A 25,026-nucleotide genomic window follows, 5' to 3' on the forward strand; every position below is an offset into this window, starting at 1 on the left:
ACCCACCTCCGTTACAGACGCCATACTGAAAGCTATGTATAGCACCGCCACCTATCAGAAATTCATGAGGCTGAATTGGGAATATTCCACGACGTTTCGTAATAAATTGCGCGATTTTTCAACAGAAATTGGCGGAGAAAAAAATGTGTTGCATTATTTATTGAACGCTTCTCGTGGACGGATAGCATTTTTCCACTGTCTGGCCAATGAAAGGAAGTCTGTCCCTTGCATATGACTGTGCCTGTGTGGTGGTTACATTTCATATCCCTACGAAATTCTCTACGCACGTATTTGCGTGAGTGGATTTATTGCTGTTGTTCATCATTGGCAATGTAGTCATAGGATTTCTACGCTTTGTGAGGCGAACAGTTTTACAGTTGTGAACTGTTAAAGCAATTGCCAATTTTGCACCACTTTGAAATCTTATCGAGATCTAGCAGTTTTTTCCAGATAGTGCAACATTTACGTAATTCCCCCATCAATAAAATTTCTAAGTTTACTATTAGTATTGTTTGCCAGGTTCACTACTGGCCATTAAAATTGCTACACCAAGAAGAAATGCAGATCATAAACGGGTATTCATTGGAAAAATATATTATACTAGAACTAACAAAAAAATGGCTCTGAGCACTATGGGACTTAACTACTGTGGTCATCAGTCCCCTAGAACTTAGAACTACTTAAACCTAACTAACCTAAGGACATCACAAACATCCATGCCCGAGGCAGGATTCGAACCTGCGACCTAGAACTGACATGAGATTACATTTTCACGCAGTTTGGGTGCATAGATCCTGAGAAATCGGCACCCAGAACAACAACCTCTGGCCGTAATAACGGCCTTGAGACGCCTGGGGATTGAGTCAAATAGATCTTGGATGGCGTGTACAGGTACAGTTGCCCATTCAGCTTCAACACGATACAACAGTTCATCAAAAGTAGTGGCTGGCGTATTGCGACGAGCCAGTTGCGCTGCCACCATTGACTAGACGTTTCCAATTGGTGAGAGCTCTGGAGAATGTGTAGGCCAGGGCAGCAGTCGAACATTTTCTGTATCCAGAAAGACCCGTACAGGACCTGCAACATGTGGTCGTGCATTATCCTGCAGAAATGTAGGGTTTCGCAGGGATCGAATGAAGGGTAGTGCCACGGGTCGTAACACATCTGAAATGTAACGTCCACTGTTCAAAATGCCGTCAATGCGAACAAGAGCTGACCGATACGTGTAACCAATGGCACCCCATACCATCACGGCGGGTGATATGCCAGTCTGGCGATGACGAATACACGCTTCCAATGTGCGTACACCGCGATGTCGCCAAACACGGATGCGAACATCATGATGGCCGGCCGCGGTGGCGATGCGGTTCTAGGCCCTTCAGTCCGGAACCGCGCGACTGCTACGGTCGCAGGTTCGAATCGTGCCTCGGGCATGGATGCGTGTGATGTCCTTAGGTTAGTTAGGTTTAAGTAGTTCTAAGTTCTAGGGGACTGATGACCTCAGAAGTTAAGTCCCACAGTGCTCAGAGCCATTTTTTTTAACTACCTTACTGCATTAGTAGTGAGGAAATGTCAACATTTGTCGCTTCGGAAGAGAGTCGCGTTATTCCCTTTCGTGCACTGTAATAAGTTTTAACTTAAAAAATTTGTGTATTAGTTGTATGAAGCGGTGGCTCTGGGCGGTGATAGTCCACTGCAGCGTTCGACCTGACTGGTGTCCGAAGTTTTCAAGTATTTCGTCAGATGGAGCCTCAAAGGCATTTTATGATTTCGTCTTTCTGACAGCCATCCTTTCGAATTCCGTCTATAGATTCTCGTGAAACTTATCCCCACACAGAGTAGAACGAGTGTGCATGATTTTGGCGCTAGAGAGGTACTGGCCTCGTGTTTCCCAGATTTATGAGTTCTTCGTAAAGTACAGTGGTCGGAATATCTAACAATGTTTGTTTGTTCATCACTTAACATCAATATATTTCGTCTTACATCCTATGGTGTTTCCTACACAGATTGACAGAAACATGTCACCGCAATCAACAGAACGACCATACATGATTCTGGAACTGGGGACGTACTGCTTTAGTCGATTCATAGTTTTCCGCATTCTTTATGAAGTTCCGTAGTTGGATCTGTCTTAACAGTCTTTTCTGTGCAGCATACGCATCAGTCATCATTTTAACAAATTGTTGGTAGAGCCACATTCTTTCTCATTCGAATTATGTGTATTACATAGTGTGAGAGGTAGTCATAAAATTTTAGTTATTACCTCTAAAATTTTATATTTGGACAATGAAATGTGGCGATAGTGTTATTCCTTCTCCAGAAGTTCACTTTTTCCTACGAAGCGTGACTTGTAGGAGACCATGGTTGTATAAGTGTGTATTTTAGCACTTTAGGCAACATTCTACCACGAAAAAGATCTCATTGTTTTTCTGGAAATGCTGCCAGGCAATGATTTCTTGATCCGATGAAAAGGTGCCATGGCAGGAGAATACAGGGGCTCCGCCAAAACTTCACAACCAACAAACGTAGCACGTGTTAGACAGTTCAGATTGACCTGGTCCGTTGTCATGAAGAAAAAGACCTCCTGCGATAGCTGCCTCCTACCATTTCTCTTTACAGCTTGCTGTAACCTCGTCAGAAGATTTCAGTAGAACGGTCCTGCAATAGCTTGCGCCTTATCAGCCTAACTCGTTAGGACCGCACACGGACATCCCCCCCCCCCCCCCCCAAAAAAAAATTATTCTGGGTAACACCTTATCCGATGTTGTGTCTTCGTCATTTTCAGCAGTGTAAAATCCGATTGTTTCCACTTCTAGCTATGCACTTTTGTTTCTGGGTCATAGTGATACACCAATCAGTTATCCATAGCGATTAGGCCGGTAAAGGAATCATCTGGACTGACTTGTCGCAGCTGTACTATTTTTGCTTCTGCCACGGTTAGGCATGCCATTTCAGTGCATCTGAGTATCTTGAAACGCAAACAGTTTAAAATTGACTTCATAACAACTGATAAATCGTACTCGGACTGTTTTGGAACAGATGGGCCTAAACAATGTCTGCCAAATTTTGAGATCAGCAACGTCCGGTGTGGTGTAAAAATTAACTGGCGCCAGAAACGATCTTGAAGAAACAACACAATCCCAGATGTAGGTCATAAGCAGGTAAACACTGCTTGACAATTGCCAGGGAACAACTGACACTTGCTAAGGAGAAACTGCCATTTGCTACTGAACAACCGACAGTTATTACGGAACAAGCGATCAATTATAGTAAAAAGAACTGTATAGTGCGGGACGTGTTTACCGCAGCGAAGCTTATGCACAGACGCTCTGTATGCATTAGACAGTGCATGCGCTATGGTGTTTGACGAAGGTTGTTGTGGAAACGATTAGTGCAACATACCGTGTGGTATGGCAACATGTCTGCAAGACATCATTTGAGCGCTTCCGATCGCGGACAAGACGTTGGACGGCTCCAAGCCGGTCAGTGTGTCACTACTGTCGCCACAGCAATGGGCACGACAAATATTATCTCACCATTAAAAAAGGTCGCTGAAGCTGGTAATGCTAGCGAAAGCATGCTGGTGGTCGTAGACGGATCGCCACACTGCAAGAGGATCGATATGTAACCCTAGTGGCAGATCGCTACAGACATTGCAGCCGCTACGGGTACACCATTTCGCAGCGAGTAAATTATGACGGTTTGTATACTCGAAACCCTGTTAAATGTACACCACATCAACCACGTCATCGTCGAGAAAGGGTCAGCAACAGTGGTTCAGAACATTTTTCTTCGACAAATCTTGCTTCAGTGTGGCCACCAGTCAGTGTAGAGGCAGGGGTGAACACGTTACACAAAACAGAATATTCATGAATGTCATCGGTATGCCCTACGCGTTAAAGTGTGGAAAGGAAGTATGCACAGTGGCCGAATACTACAGCATATCTGTGCGCGAGGTATCCTGGATCATGTCCTTTTGTGAGGATATTGAACGTATGGAATGGCCTGTGTACTCCCGAGACTTGTTTCTTTGTAGCACATGCCTCAGCGATGCTCCTGGCAGACAACACCTCCAGCCCCGTGCAAGAAATGTAAACCGATTGATAGCCAGCATGAAAAACAAGTGCAAAATGTGCATTTTTGTCCGAGGAGGCCATATTCTTTACTGAGAGTCCAATATCGACCTTTACGCTGGGAGTTTGACCTGTGTCAAACATGGCCATTATGTATATCTGTTATCCCACTTTCACAAGTGGTGAAATCTGTACCAGTTTTCATTATAAATATACCACCCTACCTCTATTACGTATGTACTGTGTTTCATGTCGCCTATCATTGCCTGTGATTTTTGCTGTCCAAAAATGTCTCTGTTCCTTAACAGTTGTCGACCAATATAGGAGCACTCTGCGATTTACGGTTGGTATAAGTCACTCTATACAACCACCACAGAAATTCTGTCCAAAGACAGGCCAAAACACTGTCTGTGCCAGGAACCGATAGCATTCACTCCGCCCGCCTGTCGTATCAGAGTGTACACATTCTTCTTCCAGTCCGCCTGCCCTATCTCTGCTGGGACCAATTAAACAGCTCAGCCTAGTGGAACGAAGACACACGAGTACCTGTATACTGAAACATAGTGGTTAAAGCAAGTCAACTTGGGTTTGTGTAAGCTTGATAAGCTCCACGGGACCCTTCCATCCTTCTGCATCTGACAACAGATTGCGCTATCAATCCAATGTGACTAGCCGTGTATATATGTATGCGTAGATGGTTTCACTGCAGCTCAGTTTTCATAACAGTGGGAGCAGAAAAATGAGCAAACGAAACATAAAGAAGACTGAAGAGCAATTAAAAATTGGGGAATAGGCCTATATACCAGTCACGGAACACAGCCCAAGTCCAGCAGGGCAATGGTTCTTGTGTGTTTATGGGGCAACTTCTAATACATCAGTAGATGTCTCGTGATACAAATTGTTTAAAAAAGTACTTAACACGCATTCCGAAACCTCGAGTTATGACACGTTCGTAAATTTGACGAGCTGTTTTCTCACTCGATAAATAATTTGAAGGAGGGCAAAGATATTGTGGCTGACAAGTGTGTAGAAATGTGTGCTAAGGACTTGAGGCCATGCAGCAGAATATAGGCTTGCTAAATTTAGTACAGACACTGACTGAGATAGGAAAAACAATGCTCAGTGGATATTAAAAACGCGTGCTGGTGGTATGTAACACAGTGCGAAGAATAGCTAGTGTGAAAGAAAGTCTCCTTATTCAGACAAATAACTTTTTGATTAACGAAATATGAAAAACGAACTTCGTTTTTGCTACAGTGCATCTGAGGAATTAAGTATGATCTACTTTGAGCACTTAGGATAACTTCAGTGAGTCCGCAAGACACACCCTCCAATTTGCAATTGAAATTGACGTAACGGGGGTTACATTTGGCTGAAAGACGTTAAGATTACATAAATTAGACATCCAAAACCTTACTATAGTTGGGGTTGCATATAATATACATCCTCACGTTCTAAGGTGCAGAGAATCTCGACTTTCATAGATGGTTCTACATACTACAGAAAACATGTGTTAGAAGTGAGCTGACGATGGTTCGAATTGAAAATAGCCTATACTAATCGAAACACGATGAAATTGCAGAGAAAACTGATCAAACAAAATTTAAAAAAAGCCCTGTAATATGTTGAAAAGGGGAAAAAAGCACAAATAAAATCCACTATTTTGTGGCCTAAAACGTCTCAAAATTAAAATATGTTTCATTGAGCCTCGTCTTGCGATATTTGGATAAGAAAATACTTTTGATTAACTTCCAAACTGTACCCATTTATAAACTGTCTGTCAGAATTACGCTATTTCAGTGCAAAATGCCCTCAGCATCTGCCTTCCCGACGGTCGTTGGCTCTTCGGCTTTTTCGGCGGTAGTAAATCCACTTGTTTCCATTGCTTGCTTTGATTCTTTGTCCCGTGGTCACACTGAGACACGCAGCACTCATTCACGGTGACTGGGTGGCTAAAGAGATCATCTGGGTTGGACTGACATTGATCCAACATTTTTGCTGGTACCGCCGTTCGATTGGCTTTTTGAATGGGTGTGAACAGTCACCGAACACAGCAGGTAGCGTGCAGAATGTTGAAAAGTAATCCTTGATTGATCTTCACTTTTCCCACTATCGCTTCGATTACGTTACGCTGGTGTCCTGGATGCGAATTTGGTGCCTTGACCGACGTGTGATCACAGATATTACGCGTCTAATACGATGATACATTCATGTGTCTGTGTCTAGCTGCCGTCACGAACTAAGAGAACAAGCGTATACTCATTTCCGTATCCACCGGCACCATCAACGCCTTACACCTGCCACTGTACATCCATTGTTTTGAGTTTTGGAAAAATCTTTCAGTCTTCCGAAACCTCGAAATTTAGTTAAGTTCACGAATAATATTCTACAATACTGTCCTACCACGTCCACATTGCTCACTGATGCAATATATGACATGTATGTCGCAGTGTATAGCAAGAGTGATCGGACTTCATATAACAAGCTGTTTAGATTGCAAGCTCTAAGGATGCCAACATATAAAGGAGACAGTTATTGAACTCCATGAAAAAAACATAAATTAGTTATAAACTACGGCGTGCACTCACTTTATTCAACATGTAAACATCACTACAGATATTCGGATTTAGGTTATGACATGTTCGATATACCTGCCGCCATTGGCGATGATGTGGCGCAGATGAATTGTGAAATTCTGCATGATCCGTTGAAGTGTCAGACCATCGATGCTGTCGATGACCTCCGAATGGCTGTTTTCAGCTCAGCAGTGATTTTGTGGTTATCGCTGTACACCTTAGCTGTAATATAGCCCCACAAAAAGGAGTCGCATATGTTCAGAGCCAAAGAATATGGAGGCCAGTCGAGGCCCATGCCAGTGGCGTCTTGGTACCCCAGAGCCAGAAAGCGATCCTCAAAGTGCTCCTCCAGGACATCACTCTTCTCCTTCGATGGGGTCGAGCTCCGACTTACATGAACCACATCTTGTCGTTATCAGGGTCACTTTGGATAATGGCTATGAAAGCATCTTCAAAAACCTTCACGTTCCGTTTGGTAGTCAGCGTGCCATCAAGGAATAGTGAAGCACTGCGGGAAGACAGGCAGGCGAGCTAGACTCCTTTAGCCTACACGGATTAGGTGTAACTCGGCTTGGATGAGAGTAAAGCAGCCTGCTAATTCTCTGCTAACGTACGGAAGCTTGCCTGCATGACTACGAGGCAAGGCTGGGCAAGTTAAAAGCATAATGTGTACTTCTCTGGTCCTCATACAGACCAGTAGCACACCCCTGTCGCTGGCTGTGTCGTTGCTGCCTACTTGGCCCAGAGCAAGAGAAACGTTCCCTGAGATGTTGTTGTTGCAAGGGCCAGAAGCACACTCTTTGTTTCGCCAGCAGACTCCTTTCATCTCCACAGCAACAGGTTACCACCTACTTCCCAGCTCGTAAGAACTATCTAACTGGAGGAGCAATACTGTCGGCGATATAATGTTAACTGGCCGCGACAGGTAATTAGCATGTCGAAATGTGGCACAATAATTATAATCTTTTTCCTGCCCTTCGCATCGTAAGGATTCTGGTACTTTTTACTATTGGGTTCTGGGGAATGCACCGTTAAGAGCCTCACGAACTACAGGGTGGTCCATTGATAGTGACCGGGACAAATATCTCACGAAATAAGCTTCAAACGCAATAACTACAAAGAGCGAAACTTGTCTGGCTTGTAGGCGAAAACCAGATGGCGCTATGGTTGGCCCACTAGATGGCGCTGCCACAGGTCAAACGGATATCAACTGCGTTTTTTAAATACGAACCCCTATTTTTTATTGCAATCCGTGTAGTACGTAAAGAAATATGAGTGTTTTAGTTGGACCACTTTTTTTATTTGTGATAGATGGCGCTGTAATAGTCACAAACATATAAGTACGTGGTATCGTGATACGTTAACCGTGTTAAAGTGGACCGTTTACCAATTGCGGAAAAGGTCGATATCGTGTTGATGTATGGCTATTGTGATCAAAATGCCCAACGGGCATGTGCTATGTATGCTGCTCGGTATCCTGGACGCCATCATCCAAGTGTCCGGGCCGTTGGCCAGATAGTTACGATATTTAAGGAAGCGGGAAGTGTTCAGCCACATGTGAAACGTGAACCACGACCTTCAACAAATGATGATGCGCAAGTAGGTGTTTTAGCTACTGTCGCGGCCAATCCGCTCATCAGTAGCAGACACATTGCGCGAGAATAGGGAATCTCAAAAACGTCGGTGTTGAGAATTCCACATCAACATCGATTGCACCCGTACCATATTTCTATGCACCAGGAACTGCATGGCGACGACTTTGAACGTCGTGTACAGTTCTGCTGCTGGGCACAAGAGAAATTTCGGGACGATGACAGATTTTTTGCACGCGTTCTATTTATCGACGAAGCGTCATTCACCAACAGCAGTAACGTAAACCGGCATAATATGCACTATTGGGCAGCGGAAAATCCACGATGGCTGCGACAAGTGGAACATCGGCGACCTTGGCGGGTTAATGTATGGTGCGGCACTATGGGAGGAAGGATAATTGGCACCCATTTTATCGATGGCAATCTAAATGGTGCAATGTATTCCGATTTCCTACGTAATGTTCTACCGGAGTTACTACAAGATGTTTCACCACATGACAGAATGGTGATGTACTTCCAACATGATGGATGTCTGGCACAAAGCTCGCGTGCGGTGAAGCGGTATTGAATAGCATATTTCATGACAGGTGGATTGGTCGTCGAAGCACCATACCATGGCCCGCACGTTCACCGGATCTGACGTCCCCGGATTTTTTTCTGTGGGGAAAGTTGTAGGATATTTGCTATCGTGATCCACTAACAACGCCTGACAACACGCATCAGCGCATTGTCAATATATGTGCGAACATTACAGAAGGCAAACTACTTGCTGTTGAGAGGAATGTCGTTACACGTATGGCCAAATCATTGAGCTTGACGGACATCATTTTGAGCATTTATTGCAATAATGTGGTATTTACAGGTAATCACGCTGTAACAGCATGCGTTCTCAGAAATGATGAGTTCACAAAGGTACATGTGTCACACTGGACAACCGAAATAAAATGTTCAAACGTACCTACGTTCTGTATTTTAATTTAAAAACCCAACCTGTTACCAACTGTTCTTCTAAAATTGTGAGCCATATGTTTGTGACTATTACAGCGCCATCAATCACAAAGCGAAAAAAGTGCTCTAACTAAAGCAGTCATATTTCCTTACGTACCACACGAATATGTAATAAATAATGGGGGTTCCTATTTTAAAAAACGCAGTTGACATCCGTTGGACCTATGGCCATCTAGCGGGCCAACCATAGCGCCATCTGGTTTTCCCCTTGAAGCTAGACAAGTTTCGTTCTTTGTAGTGTTTTCGTTTGACGCTTATTCTGTGAGATATTTGGCCCGGTCACGATCAATGGATCACCCTGTATATGGTAGACTTTGCTACACGTTGTGTGCTGTCGAAGTAGATGCGTCTTAGAGGCTTAAAGGGACAGATTTGTTGTATATGGTGTCTCTCAGAATCTTCTTGCAGTCACATTTGTAGAAATCTCGTTGTTCTTTTCCGATCGGCAAGCACTAGCGCCGACAGCTAGCTTGCTTTAGGGGTTACCTCTGCGACAGGCGCGGCTGAGCCAAGTGTCATCACCGTTGGGCGCCAAAACGTCGTCTCGGGCGCAGCCGTCGGGCACCGGGGTGGACCGCGACCGGCGCAGCGTCGTGGGGTCGGTTCAAGGTCAGTCCCGTCGCACAAGGTCACCTTAAGTCGCGTAGGCATCCTCATCTGGTTCCACCTTCAGTACGGGTTTCAGAAGACGACTATGCGGAAACTACAAGACATACACAAAAATGACATGTATATCTCGAGAAAGCACTTTCTGCCGGCCGGGGTGGCCGAGCGGAACTAGGCGCCACAGTCTGGCACCGCGCGACCGCTACGGTCGCAGGTTCGAATCCTGCCTTGGGCATGGATGTGTGTGACGTCCATAGGTTAGTTAGGTTTAAGTAGTTCTAAGTTCTAGGGGACTGATGACCTTAGAAGTTAAGTCCCATAGTGCTCAGAGCCATTTGAACCAATTAAAAAGCACTTTCTAAGTTTTTAACTCGCATTACAAGTTTCCAATTTGGGCACCATTTGGACTGCGGCAACGTCAACATGAACGTGCATGCAATGCATTGGAAAATTGCAACGTCTACAGCCTGCTACCGAAATCTGCTCATTGTGTTGCCTTCTTGAAGTTGAGAATTAATTCCTTGCGACAAAATGGGGCAGACGATTTCCTTACATGTTACGAAATGTTGCAGTCTACCCCACTACGAATCAAAAATTGGTGTGGTACTCTGTTCAGTCATACGTGTCATTTTTCTGTATATTTTGTTTTCATGCAGCCGTCTTTTAAAACCACATTGACAACTATGAATAACCATTTAGATGTAATGTAGTGAAAGAGCTGACAATAACGTTAATTTCAACTGTGATGCAAGAAAAAATTTGAGTTGTAGCAATTTTTACAGAACTCTTGCTGTAAATAATTTTTCACAATCCCATCAGCCGATTTTATGTGATTCTGGGCGTCAGATCGCTCAAGTTAAACTCAACAGTGGTCATATAATTGACTTGTAAATGCGGTACATGTAAGAAATGTAGTTAACAGGGACCCACTTGTGTGAGGGACGCTCCGAAAGTAAATTGCGTCATTGTTTTTGACGCAGAAAAGAGTAGTAGTAGTAGGAGGAGGAGGAGGAGGGGAGATTAGTCTTGTAACGTCCCGTCGACTACGAGGTCGTTAGTGATGTAGGAGAAGCTCGGATTAGGGAAGGATGGAGAAGGAAAACGGCCGTGCCCTTCCAAAGGAACCACCCCAGTATTTGCCTTACGCGACCCAGGGAAACCACTGAAAACCTAAATCAGGATGGCCGGACGTGTGTTTTAACCGTCGTCCTACCGAATACGATTCCACTGTAAAAATCACTGCGCTACACCGCTCAGTCGACATGGAAAATTTATTGCTAAAACAAATACACCATGACATCATGAACTATACCCCTTTCATTATGTTTCGACATAGTCGCTACCAACATTAAGACATTTGTCGTAGCGTTTGACGAAACCACTTTGGTTAAATAAAAGGAACTGTGTCACACAGCCTGCCCCACCTTAGCAGTGATTTGGAAGTGACCTCCCGGTAGTGCGGCTGTCAATGCAGCGAACACTCTGTTTTCATTTTCTGAACATGTAACACCAGCGACCAACCATTTGATGATATATGACCTCTGCACCATGCGCCATCTGTAGAAGTTTATGGATGATGGACGCACTAGTCTCACGTGCCTATTCATACCAGATAACAACATGCAATTCCGTTGGCAACCACGTTGTCAGTACATGCTCGTCTCCAATTGTGATGTGAACCCGAATAACCTCAGGCACACCGGGCTTCTTCAGTGCTGTGCGCATGCGTCATTCCACTTCGGAACTCCCTTGTATTAATACAAACAAATTCGCCATTATTTTGTGTCTGTAACGAAGGAAGAAGGTGGTATCGTTATCCAGTTAGTCTCAGAGTGATTACCTTGGGTGGAAGAGTATTTGTATGTTAATTTCTCCACGTGAACATTTCTGAACTCTTGTGTGAGTGTTCATCAAGCAGTTGAGTAAAGACTTGGACTGTGTCTGGTGTAATGCAGGAGTTCCTCCATTATGTTGTAGCAGGTAGCATTGTCTTCTTGGCCAAGGTCCTCTTCAGAATTGTAAACATGGCAAGCAGTAGCCTGATGGGAACTGAGCGCATCAACACAATGCAAGTTTGCGGAGGAATTACTGAAGTTAATCAGTTATTTAAGACTATCTGTGAACATATTGATCTTGGATGAATATTCGATGGAAGACGCAGTAAATTAGTGTTAAGGATCTGCAACAAATACAAGCCCTTCTTTTGTGTACAGTACTTTTTTATTCAGCCTCCTCATTTCGTTAACCTGTGGGACATAATCAGTGATACGTTTGGTGCCATTTCTCACAAATAATATTATTTTTCATCAGTAGTGGAGGTTGTTTCTGAATGTTTAGACTTCTTACTTCTCTTCACTTTCATAGCGATTCTCTAGCCCACTCCTTTGTTGTTTAGGTTTCAGCTGTGTAGAACATCACTCTTCGTGGTTTCTAGCGGTTGGCAGGCGCCATATCGTCTTTAATAGAAAATGTTGGACTGCACTCTCTGTCATACTAGGCAGCACAACATACTAGGGGGTACGTAGCAGACGAAACACAGAGCATGGCTTTTATTGTCTTTCGAGAGGTGGTTCTAGTATAATACGTCACGTGGTGCTCGGGTACATGCTAAGAAATCACGCAGTGTAGCAGATCTGCTCCTGACTGTCATAAAATTTGGAGGTATGTGGGGCCGACTAATCACAGACTATGAATTTATGATCGTCTTGTAGAAGGGTTTAAGGCTGCCTTGCCACAGGCATCATAGTGAAAACTGAAAAACAATACTACGCCCAGAAATTTGCCCTCACTTACGCCAGCTTCTACCGGATACATTTTTTGTCAACTGTTTTAATTACTAGATTGTCGTCGACAATTAGTGCCACTTAGTGCATAACTTCTGATGTACCCTGGTAATGCTATGAAGCGCCGTGTACGCATGACTAGTTTCGACTATTATTTTGACGTTTATAATACTTACTTTTTACATTGCTCTGACAGTAGCAGCATCATGTATAGTATGCCCCGTTTAATATTATATCTGGATAAATGCTGTTTCGTTCCATTTCTGCCCAAATTAGTCGGTGAAATTTTATTTTACACACGTTTCGGAGAAACGAGCAGATTAGTGGCAACTAATAATATAGTTATCCTAGGTTGTCTGACCGTTCTCCTGTGGCCATATTGCTATTAAGAAGTAACATTCATAGTTAATTGAAAAACACAGCCAACAGCAAGTGCAAAACAACTTTATGTTGAACAAACAGACTCTAATACAATCTATAGTGAAATTATCAGTGTTGTCAGTGTTGCCCTTTATTGAATTGATTAAAATATATAAAATATCACTGAACTTTCCAGTGATTTAGTTTTCGTAATTTAATACTAGCAAGGTAGTAACTGCTTTGAAATATTTTGCATGTGTTAGTCTAATATTAGGACTCCACTTCACGGAGTAATTGTCTCAGTATGAATTAAAAAAAACTTCTCAAAGTAAGTCTATTTATGTTAATTCATAAAACTCAGCTCTACAACAAATCTAAGGAGATTTTATGCTAGCTAGCGTTACACTACTGTTTGAGCATTGAAATGTGGGTTTCGATCAGTATGGTTTGCTACACCTTTAATTAGAGAATGAAAATTAGTTTACATAACAAAAGTCGAGTGAAGAGACTCGAAGCGGGAGTGAGGCTTCTCGCTGTCGCTGGCCATCGTATATCGCCGCGGCAGAGGACGCTCCTGGTACAGAGCCACCGTACGCGTGGCTTAGCAGGCACACACCATCAGGTGCGCTAGAACCTGCGCGACCGCCGTCGACATCTAACATGAACTTGATATCCTGATGCCAAAAGTTGAACGCCAGTGGCGTGGTATCAGGACGTGGTACCACATCCACTAAACGGCAGTCACACAGAATATTTATCGCTACTAGACGGTCTGTTCAGCTGGCTTATGTTTACTGTTCTCACTGTCAGATGCTCTTGCAAATCTCTTGGCCCAGTGGCTAGGTGAGAGTCACATTCTTTCTTAGAGGTGGGTGAATGCAGTATGATTACGCAACCTGTATGGTTTCATGAAGCAATATTTTCAGTAACATAATCTTACCAATACCCTGACGAGTGGTTTCACCTCAGATTTCGTCCCACTCGATAATATTGCATAAATTCATAGTGCTTCTCCGTAAGTTTAATAAACACAACAGTTACAGATAGCAGATTTCAATCATCAATAATATATTCTGCTTTACTATTTACAACAGTCTGCTACCTAGGGATAACTTAACGATGCCACGGCTGTATGAAGCATCTGGTTTTGAAGCGAATAACTCGTCGAGTCCTGCTCGGATTGCATTTTTATCTATAAAGGGGGTTTCTGAAGGTTATTCGGTAGAGAACTGAAAGGGTAAAAATCTTAAGATCAGACGAATAAGGAAGGTGTTGATTTACTTCCCAACCCAACTCCTGTATAGTGTTTTTTGTCAGTCTAGCAAAATGCGGGTCAGCGTTATCATGGAGTGGCATCACTTCACACAGACTCCCTCGTCGTTGTTCTCGGATTACGTCTGCAAGACGTCTCAGCTGGAGACAGCGAATGTCACTAGTGATGGTTACACACTGGGGAAGCAATTCGTAGTACACCACACCATCGATGTTCCACCCGAAGCATAACATTATCTTTTACGGATGTGCTCATGTCTTTGCCCAGGGAGCTCTGCTTTGTATGGCCTCAGCCACCCCTTTCTTTTCCTTACGTTAGCGTAAAGACACCGTCTCTCATCAGCATTAGCAATACCAAATAGGAGTGGTCGGTGTTGTTCACGGGGCAACTGATGGTGAACAAGCAGAAATGGACGTATGGTCACCTATACTTAGAGCATATGGTACCCATCACGCAATTTCTGAACCTTCCCTATTGCATGAAAATGTCGCACGGTGGTGGAATGATCACAGTTCATCATATTTGTCAGTTTTTGAGTACACTGACAAGTATCATTGTGGATTATTGCGTTTAAAAGGCCTTCATTAAACCCCAAAGATCTTCCTGAATGTGGAGCGTTCAACGGCATTATCGCCACACACTGTGCAAATGTTTTTGGATTCTTCTCCTGCTGTCACCATTCTGTTGAATTCAAATATAAGAATATGTCGAATATGTTCCAATTTATTCACATAGTACTCCATTTTCTAGCGCCCACAGCTCCCCTCACTATTTCCAAATGAAAACTCAAAGAGCAACTGTGAGCTACAAATAAAAAATGACAATCGATTAATGAGACCATCGCCTCCGGAATGTTGTTGTAGTTGTGGTCTTCAGTCCTGAGACTGGTTTGATGCAGCTCTCCATGCTACTCTATCCTGTGCAAGCTTCTTCATCTCCCAGTACCTACCGCAACCTACATCCTTCTGAATCTGCTTAGTGTATTCATCTCTTGGTCTCCCCCTATGATTTTTACCCTCCACGCTGCCCTCCAATACTAAATTGGTGATCCCTTGATGCCTCAGAACATGTCCTACCAACCGATCCCTTCTTCTGGTCAAGTTGTGCCACAAACTTCTCTTCTCCCCAATCATATTCAATACTTCCTCACTAGTTATGTGATCTACCCATTTTATCTTCAGCATTCTTCTGTAGCACCACATTTCAAAAGCTTCTATTCTCTTCTTGTCCAAACTATTTACCGGCCTCCAGAATATCAACATCCAAAACAAAATCGCTACGAACGTATGCACCATCATAATTGCTTCGTTCGTAACACTACAGACAACCAGATAACAATCACATTCTTATCATTCATGATGGTATCGTATAAATTTAACAACTGACCTAATAAGAGACCTTGTTTTGATATCACTCGACGTGGACAGAGGTAATTTTTTCTGGATAAAAATCCGAAGGATGATATGACACATCCAGAATTCCTGATTGTTGGGTGGCCATTTGTAAAAGTTGCGAGAAGACGAGTCATTCACTATTCTCCATATTCAAGGGTACAATTTAATGTTGATTTTTCACCCAGGACATCACGTTGGTCAGATAACAGAAAGTTATCAGTATGAGCAGGCATTGATGAAGGAGTGTACATTGTTAGTGCATATGGGGTCTTTATGACGATTCTCATTGGAATAATAATTTTCTGATGTTGGAACAAGCAGACAATTGGTCATTTAACAGTAAATCTTGCGGTGGACATTTGAGGCTGAAAGCGACATGCTGCTATTAGGTAAAGCAACATCTCGAAGCATTACCGGGGACATAAGTCCTCCCATGGTGCGAAGGAATGCATTCGTTCCACAGTGCGGAAAAACGGCCTATCTGTACCTACCTGCTGGACGCCGCTTGCCATAGCAGAAGCCAGGGAGTGCAAGAGATATCTCTCTAGGTCTCCAACGCAATGTATTGTCGTAAATGCCTTTCTGAACAGGGATGGCGGCCATAAAATTTCGCGAGGTTTCATGTTCACCATGGGCAGGACACTACTGAGGGAGCCCAAACGGTTGAAATGGTTCTGAGCACTATGGGACTTCTGAGGTCGTCAGTCCCTAGAACTTAGGACTACTTAAACCTAACTGACCTAAGGACAACACACACATCCACGTCCAAGGCAGGATTCGAACCTGCGACCGTAGTGGTCCCGCGGTTCCAGACTGTAGCGCCTAGAACCGCTCGGCCACATCGGCCGGCAAGGAAGCTGTCAGGTGCTGCCATCCCTCAGCCTGCAGAATTTTTAGGAAGCCTCAGGGCTTCAAAACAATTTTAGAAGTAACTAACATTTATTGCGGATCTGAAACGGTATATGCTGGGACACATAACCCCTCTCTAGGTTTGGACAGGGCCCCAGGTGGACACGCCATGAAATTCAGGCTGCTCAGATAATGATCTCCCTGATAAATGTTTTGTTCACGTTAGAGCTTTACAGAAACTGAAAACAACGTGCTGCCTAAAGTGGTCATGGGGACAAGCAAGTCTGCATGGGAATTTGCGAGTCAGAGATTAGCTGCTTGTCCTGAAAAGAGAAGAATATTGTTAACATTGAGAAGTACTGGTCGATTAGTAGAGCAGACGAGTTAGTGGGGAGACGTGGAGCTCGTGGAGTCTTGTGATTGGCACGAAACCCTTGTGGGGGTGGTTGCGCGAATGGTTTTAGGAGTTTACCGAGGTTTGATGGAAAATGAGGAGAGATTATTCTTCGTCTTCTGATTTCAGACTGCTGCACGGAGTGGATCTTCTTATTCAGATTCTAGTCTGGAGAGGATTCTGGTCGTGGCTTTTGTTATGAATGGGGTCCGCTTGGGACACTTGTCCTGAGCGTGGCTCGGCACTAGCGCTGGTCTTGACTGGGTCTCCTGTGGTGAGGGCACAGCTGGGGCAGCAGTTTAGACCTCAGTCATCTCGGACAACTCACTGTGCCGTGGGCAAACTTATTTGTGACAGGTGTGCTACATTTGATCTCCTTGTGCACACACCATGTAAGTAAGTGAAACTGGTCAGTGGTATGACTGGCGAAGGGGAGTGTCACACGTTGGAATCTGCCGAGATTTCCTAGCTCCATTACAGATAGTGATCGCGATCCGTCTAACAGATGGCTAGCCGCGACTTAGCACTTTTTGTGCCTTTGATAGGTAACTACAAGGCACTGCAATAGCTATTCTGCCGATGCTTGAACCACGACTGAAACATGAGGCAATTCCGCACATCGAGAAAAGAAGTATTGTATTGCTACTCTGGCTTGTTAGGGCAAACAGATCACAATCTCGCCACTTGTTCTCAGCTGCACCAACGTAGTATAATATCTGTGTAGAATAAATCCATCAAGGCCTATTCAGCATTAGATATTTCAGATCGCGTTATCCATATTTTGGATCATCATCATCATCATCATCATCATCATTTAAGACTGATTATGCCTTTCAGCGTTCAGTCTGGAGCATAGCCCCCCTTATAAAATTCCTCCATGATCCCCTATTCAGTGCTAACATTGGTGCCTCTTCTGATGTTAAACCTATTACTTCAAAATCATTCTTAACCGAATCCAGGTACCTTCTCCTTGGTCTACTCCGACTCCTGCTACCCTCTACTGCTGAACCCATGAGTCTCTTGGGTAACCTTGCTTCTCCCATGCGTGTAACATGACCCCACCATCTAAGCCTGTTCACCCTGACTGCTGCATCTATAGAGTTCATTCCCAGTTTTTCTTTGATTTCCTCATTGTGGACACCCTCCTGCCATTGTTCCCATCTACTAGTACCTGCAATCATCCTAGCTACTTTCATATCCGTAACCTCAACCTTATTGATAAGGTAACCTGAATCCACCCAGCTTTCGTTCCCATACAACAAAGTTGGTCGAAAGATTGAACGGTGCACAGATAACTTAGTCTTGGTACTGACTTCCTTCTTGCAGAAGAGAGTAGATCGTAGCTGAGCGCTCACTGCATTAGCCTTGCTACACCTCGCTTCCAGTTCTTTCACTATGTTGCCATCCTGTGAGAATATGCATCCTAAGTACTTGAAACCGTCCACCTGTTCTAACTTTGTTCCTCCTATTTGGCACTCAATCCGTTTATATTTCTTTCCCACTGACATTACTTTCGTTTTGGAGATGCTAATCTTCATACCATAGTCCTTACATTTCTGATATAGCTCTGAAATATTACTCTGCAAACTTTCAATCGAATCTGCCATCACAACTAAGTCATCCGCATATGCAAGACTGCTTATTTTGTGTTCACATATCTTAATCTCACCCCGCCAGTCTATTGTTTTCAACATATGATCCATAAATAATATGAACAACAGTGGAGACAGGTTGCAGCCTTGTCTTACCCCTGAAACTACTCTGAACCATGAACTCAGTTTACCGTCAACTCTGATTGCTGCCTGACTATCCATGTAAAGACCTTTAATTGCTTGCAAAAGTTTGCCTCTTATTCCATAATCTCGTAGAACAGACAATAACTTCCTCCTAGGAACCCGGTCATATGCCTTTTCTAGATCTATAAAGCATAGATACAATTCCCTGTTCCACTCATAACACTTCTCCATTATTTGTCGTAAGCTAAAGATCTGGTCCTGACAACCTCTAAGAGGCCTAAACCCACACTGATTTTCATCCAATTGTTCCTCAACTAATACTCGCACTTTCCTTTCAACAATACCTGAGAAGATTTTACCCACCCATATTTTGGAACCAGAGTAAATTGTTCAAACAGTCAAACCTTAGTCTTTGCCAACCAGCCACCACACAGGGTTGTTAACTGTTTGTTGCGTATTTGTGCTGCCATCATATCATGTTTTATTTCTGTCATTACGCTTAACATATATTTTTGTCCAATTTCAATCAATAAACTTGTGTCATAACCTTTATAAAAGCTCAATACCGTGTTGATACATTAATCATCCATCAACAATTCACAAAATAATGACAGGGCCACTAGTTCCTTAACACTATTTCAGCATTCATGTTTATTTAGATTCTGATAACTGTGATAACCTTAAATACAGGCTATCAACAACAAACACAGTTAATGGGCAAAATCAGTTTTGAAGGTGCATGGGAAGGTAGTCAAGTGGAAGATTTATTAGTTAAAGTAACTGCTGTCAGAGAGTTAATTGAGAGCTGTCTGTCGCTTTCCAAAACATACCGCAAGTCCAATGTAGTATTGAAAATTTTCTGCTCTACGACTGATCTGCTACCAGTACGTGAGTTTTCCATGTGTCGATTTATTTGCTCTCGGGAGTTTGAATTTTACTTTTAGTTGTGTAATGAACCCTTCTTTCTCCACCACCACCATCCGTGTTGTCATTAACTTCTGCCAAATCCTTACGAACACGTTGTTTATGATAGTCATCTCGGTGAAGAAAAATGGAGAAGGGGTGTTTGGTTCATAGATGGTACAACCAGCTTCTACTTTTGGTCTCTCATGTATTATTTTCTTGGCAGCACATGGTTCAATACGTTCCAAATTCTGAACATTACACATGCTGACTTCAAGAGAGACGGAAAAATTTCATCGTCATTTATACTGAAACCTCACTTTGCTTAGCGATTATTTTAAAATGCTTATCAACGACCATCTCTCTAAGGAGTTGTCGATTTTGTATACCACTTTCAGTTTATGTAAGATGCTGAAATGACTTCGCAGAAACATGCTCTTTTTATGTCGGTAACTGTAACTTCGAATGGGTTATTAGATGGACTTCATAACGGTAGCGCTCAATTATCATATTGCTTGTTAACTCTATGTAACACAAGCATTTTACATCCAAGCACGACTTTTTGTTTGATGAGAAACGCATCTGTAGCCACATTATTCGCATCACGTTTGGAATGACATCATTGGAAGTGCGCAACGTCCACTTTTTGCAGCACTGACTTTCTCTGCATACATGTCTAACAACATCGTCCATTAACTCCGCTTCCCACCAATAGGAACAGTGCTTGCTCATTCTGCTAGACAGTAAATTCAGTCGAACACCAGTGCTGAAAAAACAGTTTATGTATCGTGAGTATTATTTTAAAATGCAGAATTCTTCAATGATAATCTTATCATTTTGGAAATTGCTGTGTTGCATTTGGTTCACTCTACACTGGGTACCATTTCTGTAGTACTGCAACCAGAGAGGCAGCATGATGGGAGCCATTTAATTAGTGATGAATATATTAAGCACTGATAATTGGTGTTGACTCTCTTTACTAAATATACAATAATTACAATTGAGTGTGCAATTTGAAACTAAGGACAAGTACAATGATAACATACGCTTGTTGCAAGGAATGTTAATAGAGGACTTAAAATAGTTTCATAATTTTCACAGATACGAGATACTACTAGCTGAGTTCTGTGCCATCTAAAAACACGTTTGTCGCTTCCTCACTTAGCCTAATAGTCAAAAGTTCTACCCTAATAGATCCTGTCCCATAACCTTCTGAAAAGATTTATATGGGTGTTGATACATCTGATTGGTCATTCCAAAAATTTCGTTTCACCAATCGAATTAACAAACTACAATTGTGGAAAGAAAACTATAATATGACTATTATATTAATTTATTTATACCAAATTATGAAAACTCAATGACGATTTGATCAGACTGTGAACACCATTAGCTGTCTCATCACCCCGTTCAGTGAAGTCTGTAAGTCTATTCTTCATTACCTTTCAGGATCCAAATAGCTTACAACTTGAGGAACAGCTTTCGGTTTTGTAACTGGAGGCATCGGTTGCAATTGAGAAAAACTTACTTGTTTCAGCTGTGTCTTTCAAGACACCAGTGATATTCTGAACACTTTTTGGAGTTAAGACCTTTTCACAACTTCTCTGTCTTAGTTCGATCACAAGACGTTATCATTGCCAAATTAGAGCCATGGTAAACTTCCTTCGATAATTTGTTTCCACAGTCCATACTTATGTAGTTGATAGTATGTCTGACATTATGAAAAGTTATTGCTGGTTCATCTGCAACGTTTCTAATGTCTTTGCTGCCATTATCAAAACATTTGAGTAATTTTTGGAATGCCTTAACTTCTTTTTCGTTCGTATTATGACCTTCGGTACAAGAATGTTGGCTGCAGGCAGCATTAGCCCTATGAGTGATGTAGAAGTTACATTTTCATAGCGCAAAGTAGGGTTGTGTGAGCCAGTAAATAACGCAACGAGTGTCCACTTTCACAGATTCTTGTTGCTTCCGGGATTTATTCATACCGTAACTGCTGATCAGTGCGAGGCGCCCACATCCATTGGCTATCAGTACTGACCGAGGAACAAGGAAACGTTCCCCCTCTCACGGCCTCTCTAGACGCGTAGGCTATGTTATTCTGTCTCCACGTCTCACACTGTCTTGGGCCAAACCGTCTTCTCTCCATACCAGAACAGGAAAAAGTCTATATTCCGAATTTAGTATCAACTAATGTAGGGAAATGTTTAGAGATTTGTCGGTCAGGGACTTTGAACTACCGATAGCACGTCGCAGGATTAATATTTATAACAGTAATCACTGGAAAGTACACCAGAGGAATAGGCAGTCGATAAAGGAGTCAGGATGATTAAAGAAAAACTGCTGTAATACGAGAGATCCGGAGAAAAACGGGAGAGCTAATCGCCCTAAACTCATCTCATCAGAATACTTATAGATTTAAGCCATACATAAATTGTAGGCCTTGCAGATATAGTTCTCCAATACATGCTACATCTATTCAATTGAACAGATATGGTAGACGATGGTTATCCGCAAGCTACAACACAAAATGAACAAGCTCAGTGCTGGTGTCTACAGCCAACTTAAAGCAAATGACATTAGACCTCAGAGCTGCGTGATTGGGTACTATACCACTAGGTGAGTCAAGAGTTCATCTAGTTTGCCAGTGTATGAGACTAGAACTAGCTCTCTCAGTCGTGCCCCAATGTCCCCTGTATACCTGCAGATGATGGGCACATGTCGCGTGTTGTTCGGCTGCAGTGAAGGCTGTATTTGCAAACTGTTATGGTGCTTGACCTATACACCTGACCAATTGGTAACTCGATAGGACAGTAAACGTGTAGATAACAGACAAATTAATTCTTACTCAAGATAATGCAGAAATGTTTTTTCTGTCTATTTTAGTGTGCGAAATGAAATCATAGCAATAACAAAGTATGTTACTAAATAATTCTACTGATGAGAAAACGAATCGAGCTGCCCAGTGAGATGCGTATACGCGCACATTGAAACCTTTACACAATTCTAGGACAGAGATCCTCCTTATTTAGAACTTTTTAATGGTCGTGGATGCACACGATGGCAGTCAGTGTGAGTCAGTGCCAGTAAACCTCCAAGATCATTTACACACGGCTTCAGTATTCACATTTAGAACCTACTGTAAGACGCTATCTTCTGAGGATTGCAGTATGAATATTACACAATGACACAAATCTTCGTCAGTAAAGAACATACTCAAAAAGTACTCCAGTAGCAATCCATCTACCAATCTCCGACTGTCTCAAAGCAATAAATGAAAATCAGAAAACGTGACGCTGAAATACATAGTATTCTACACCTCTTCAACGTTTTAGCAAAGACCGTACCACTTTATCTGTCTTATTTAGTTATAACACTGTCGTGAATGGTGTGCTGAAAAACCCATTTAGGGCGAACAACATTTGACCTCGGTTTTAAAGAAGATGATCAACACGTGACCACAATTTTAACGGACGTTTGAGGTAAATTTAGTAGCATTAAATTTCAGATGCACAACTGCATCGCTTTTTCCGATATACACTCCTGGAAATGGAAAAAAGAACACATTGACACCGGTGTGTCAGACCCACCATACTTGCTCCGGACACTGCGAGAGAGCTGTACAAGCAATGATCACACGCACGGCACAGCGGACACACCAGGAACCGCGGTGTTGGCCGTCGAATGGCGCTAGCTGCGCAGCATTTGTGCACCGCCGCCGTCAGTGTCAGCCAGTTTGCCGTGGCATATGGAGCTCCATCGCAGTCTTTAACACTGGTAGCATGCCGCGACAGCGTGGACGTGAACCGTATGTGCAGTTGACGGACTTTGAGCGAGGGCGTATAGTGGGCATGCGGGAGGCCGGGTGGACGTACCGCCGAATTGCTCAACACGTGGGGCGTGAGGTCTCCACAGTACATCGATGTTGTCGCCAGTGGTTGGCGGAAGGTGCATGTGCCCGTCGACCTGGGAACGGACCGCAGCGACGCACGGATGCACGCCAAGACCGTAGGATCCTACGCAGTGCCGTAGGGGACTGCACCGCCACTTTCCAGCAAATTAGGGACACTGTTGCTCCTGGGGTATCAGCGAGGACCATTCGCAACCGTCTCCATGAAGCTGGGCTACGGTCCCGCACACCGTTAGGCCGTCTTCCGCTCACACCCCAACATCCTGCAGCCCGCCTCCAGTGGTGTCGCGACAGGCGTGAATGGAGGGACGAATGGAGACGTGTCGTCTTCAGCGATGAGAGTCGCTTCTGCCTTGGTGCCAATGATGGTCGTATGCGTGTTTGGCGCCGTACAGGTGAGCGCCACAATCAGGACTGCATACGACCGAGGCACACAGGGCCAACACCCGGCATCATGGTGTGGGGAGCGATCTCCTACACTGGCCGTACACCACTGCTGATCGTCGAGGGGACACTGAATAGTGCACGGTACATCCAAACCGTCATCGAACCCATCGTTCTACCATCCCTAGACCGGCAAGGGAACTTGCTGTTCCAACAGGACAATGCACGTCCGCATGTATCCCGTGCCACCCAACGTGCTCTAGAAGGTGTAAGTCAACTACCCTGGCCAGCAAGATCTCCGGATCTGTCCCCCATTGAGCATGTTTGGGACTGGATGAAGCGTCGTCTCACGCGGTCTGCACGTCCAGCACGAACGCTGGTCCAACTGAGGCGCCAGGTGGAAATGGCATGGCAAGCCGTTCCACAGGACTACATCCAGCATATCTACGATCGTCTCCATGGGAGAATAGCAGCCTGCATTGCTGCGAAAGGTGGATATACACTGTACTAGTGCCGACATTGTGCATGCTCTGTTGCCTGTGTCTATGTGCCTGTGGTTCTGTCAGTGTGATCATGTGATGTATCTGACCCCAGGAATGTGTCAATAAAGTTTCCCCTTCCTGGGACAATGAATTCACGGTGTTCTTATTTCAATTTCCAGGAGTGTACATCCAATGTGTCACATGCGTGTTTTGTTGCATTGGGCAGTATAAGATTTGAGAATTTGGTTTCAACAAACGTTTGTTGTCTTCTTGAGGCAATTTAGACACAGAATTATGAATCCCGTAATTTACATTTGTATTATCTGCCCAGCAGAATACTACTTAGTCATCGAGCACTTTATAACTTGAATCATCAGCAGCTGAGCGTGCTCTCTGCTTTCAGGGACGGAGCCGTCGCATGCCTCCGCCGCGTGGACGCCACGCGTGGCCCTGCGGCCGCGCCGGACCGCCAATGGCCCGGGCTGGCTGCCCTACAGCCGCAGGTAAGGCTCATCTCGCCTAGGTGAGAGCTGAGCTAAGGTATATGGTGTAATCTTAAACAACTGGCAAGCATCAGAAATTTAGTTACATGATGATGATGATAAAGATGCACTACTGGCCATTAAAATTGCTACACCAAGAAGAAATGCAGATGATAAACGGGTATTCATTGGACAAATATATTATACTAGAACTGACATGT

The 25,026-nt window shown here is 43.6% G+C and overlaps 1 protein-coding gene across 1 annotated transcript in view; it reads left to right on the forward strand.

Annotated features, from left to right (window-relative positions):
- The window catches only part of LOC124620213, a 79,903-nt gene that overhangs the window by 14,513 nt on the left and 40,364 nt on the right, over positions 1-25,026 (forward strand). The window contains exons 2-3 of the mRNA XM_047146881.1: positions 9,747-9,858; positions 24,727-24,826. Coding sequence (XP_047002837.1) covers positions 9,747-9,858; positions 24,727-24,826 — 212 coding nt within the window. The remainder of the gene's footprint in view (positions 1-9,746; positions 9,859-24,726; positions 24,827-25,026) is intronic.

This window comes from Schistocerca americana, chromosome 6 (assembly GCF_021461395.2).
Source record: "Schistocerca americana isolate TAMUIC-IGC-003095 chromosome 6, iqSchAmer2.1, whole genome shotgun sequence".
Classification (NCBI taxonomy): domain Eukaryota; kingdom Metazoa; phylum Arthropoda; class Insecta; order Orthoptera; family Acrididae; genus Schistocerca; species Schistocerca americana.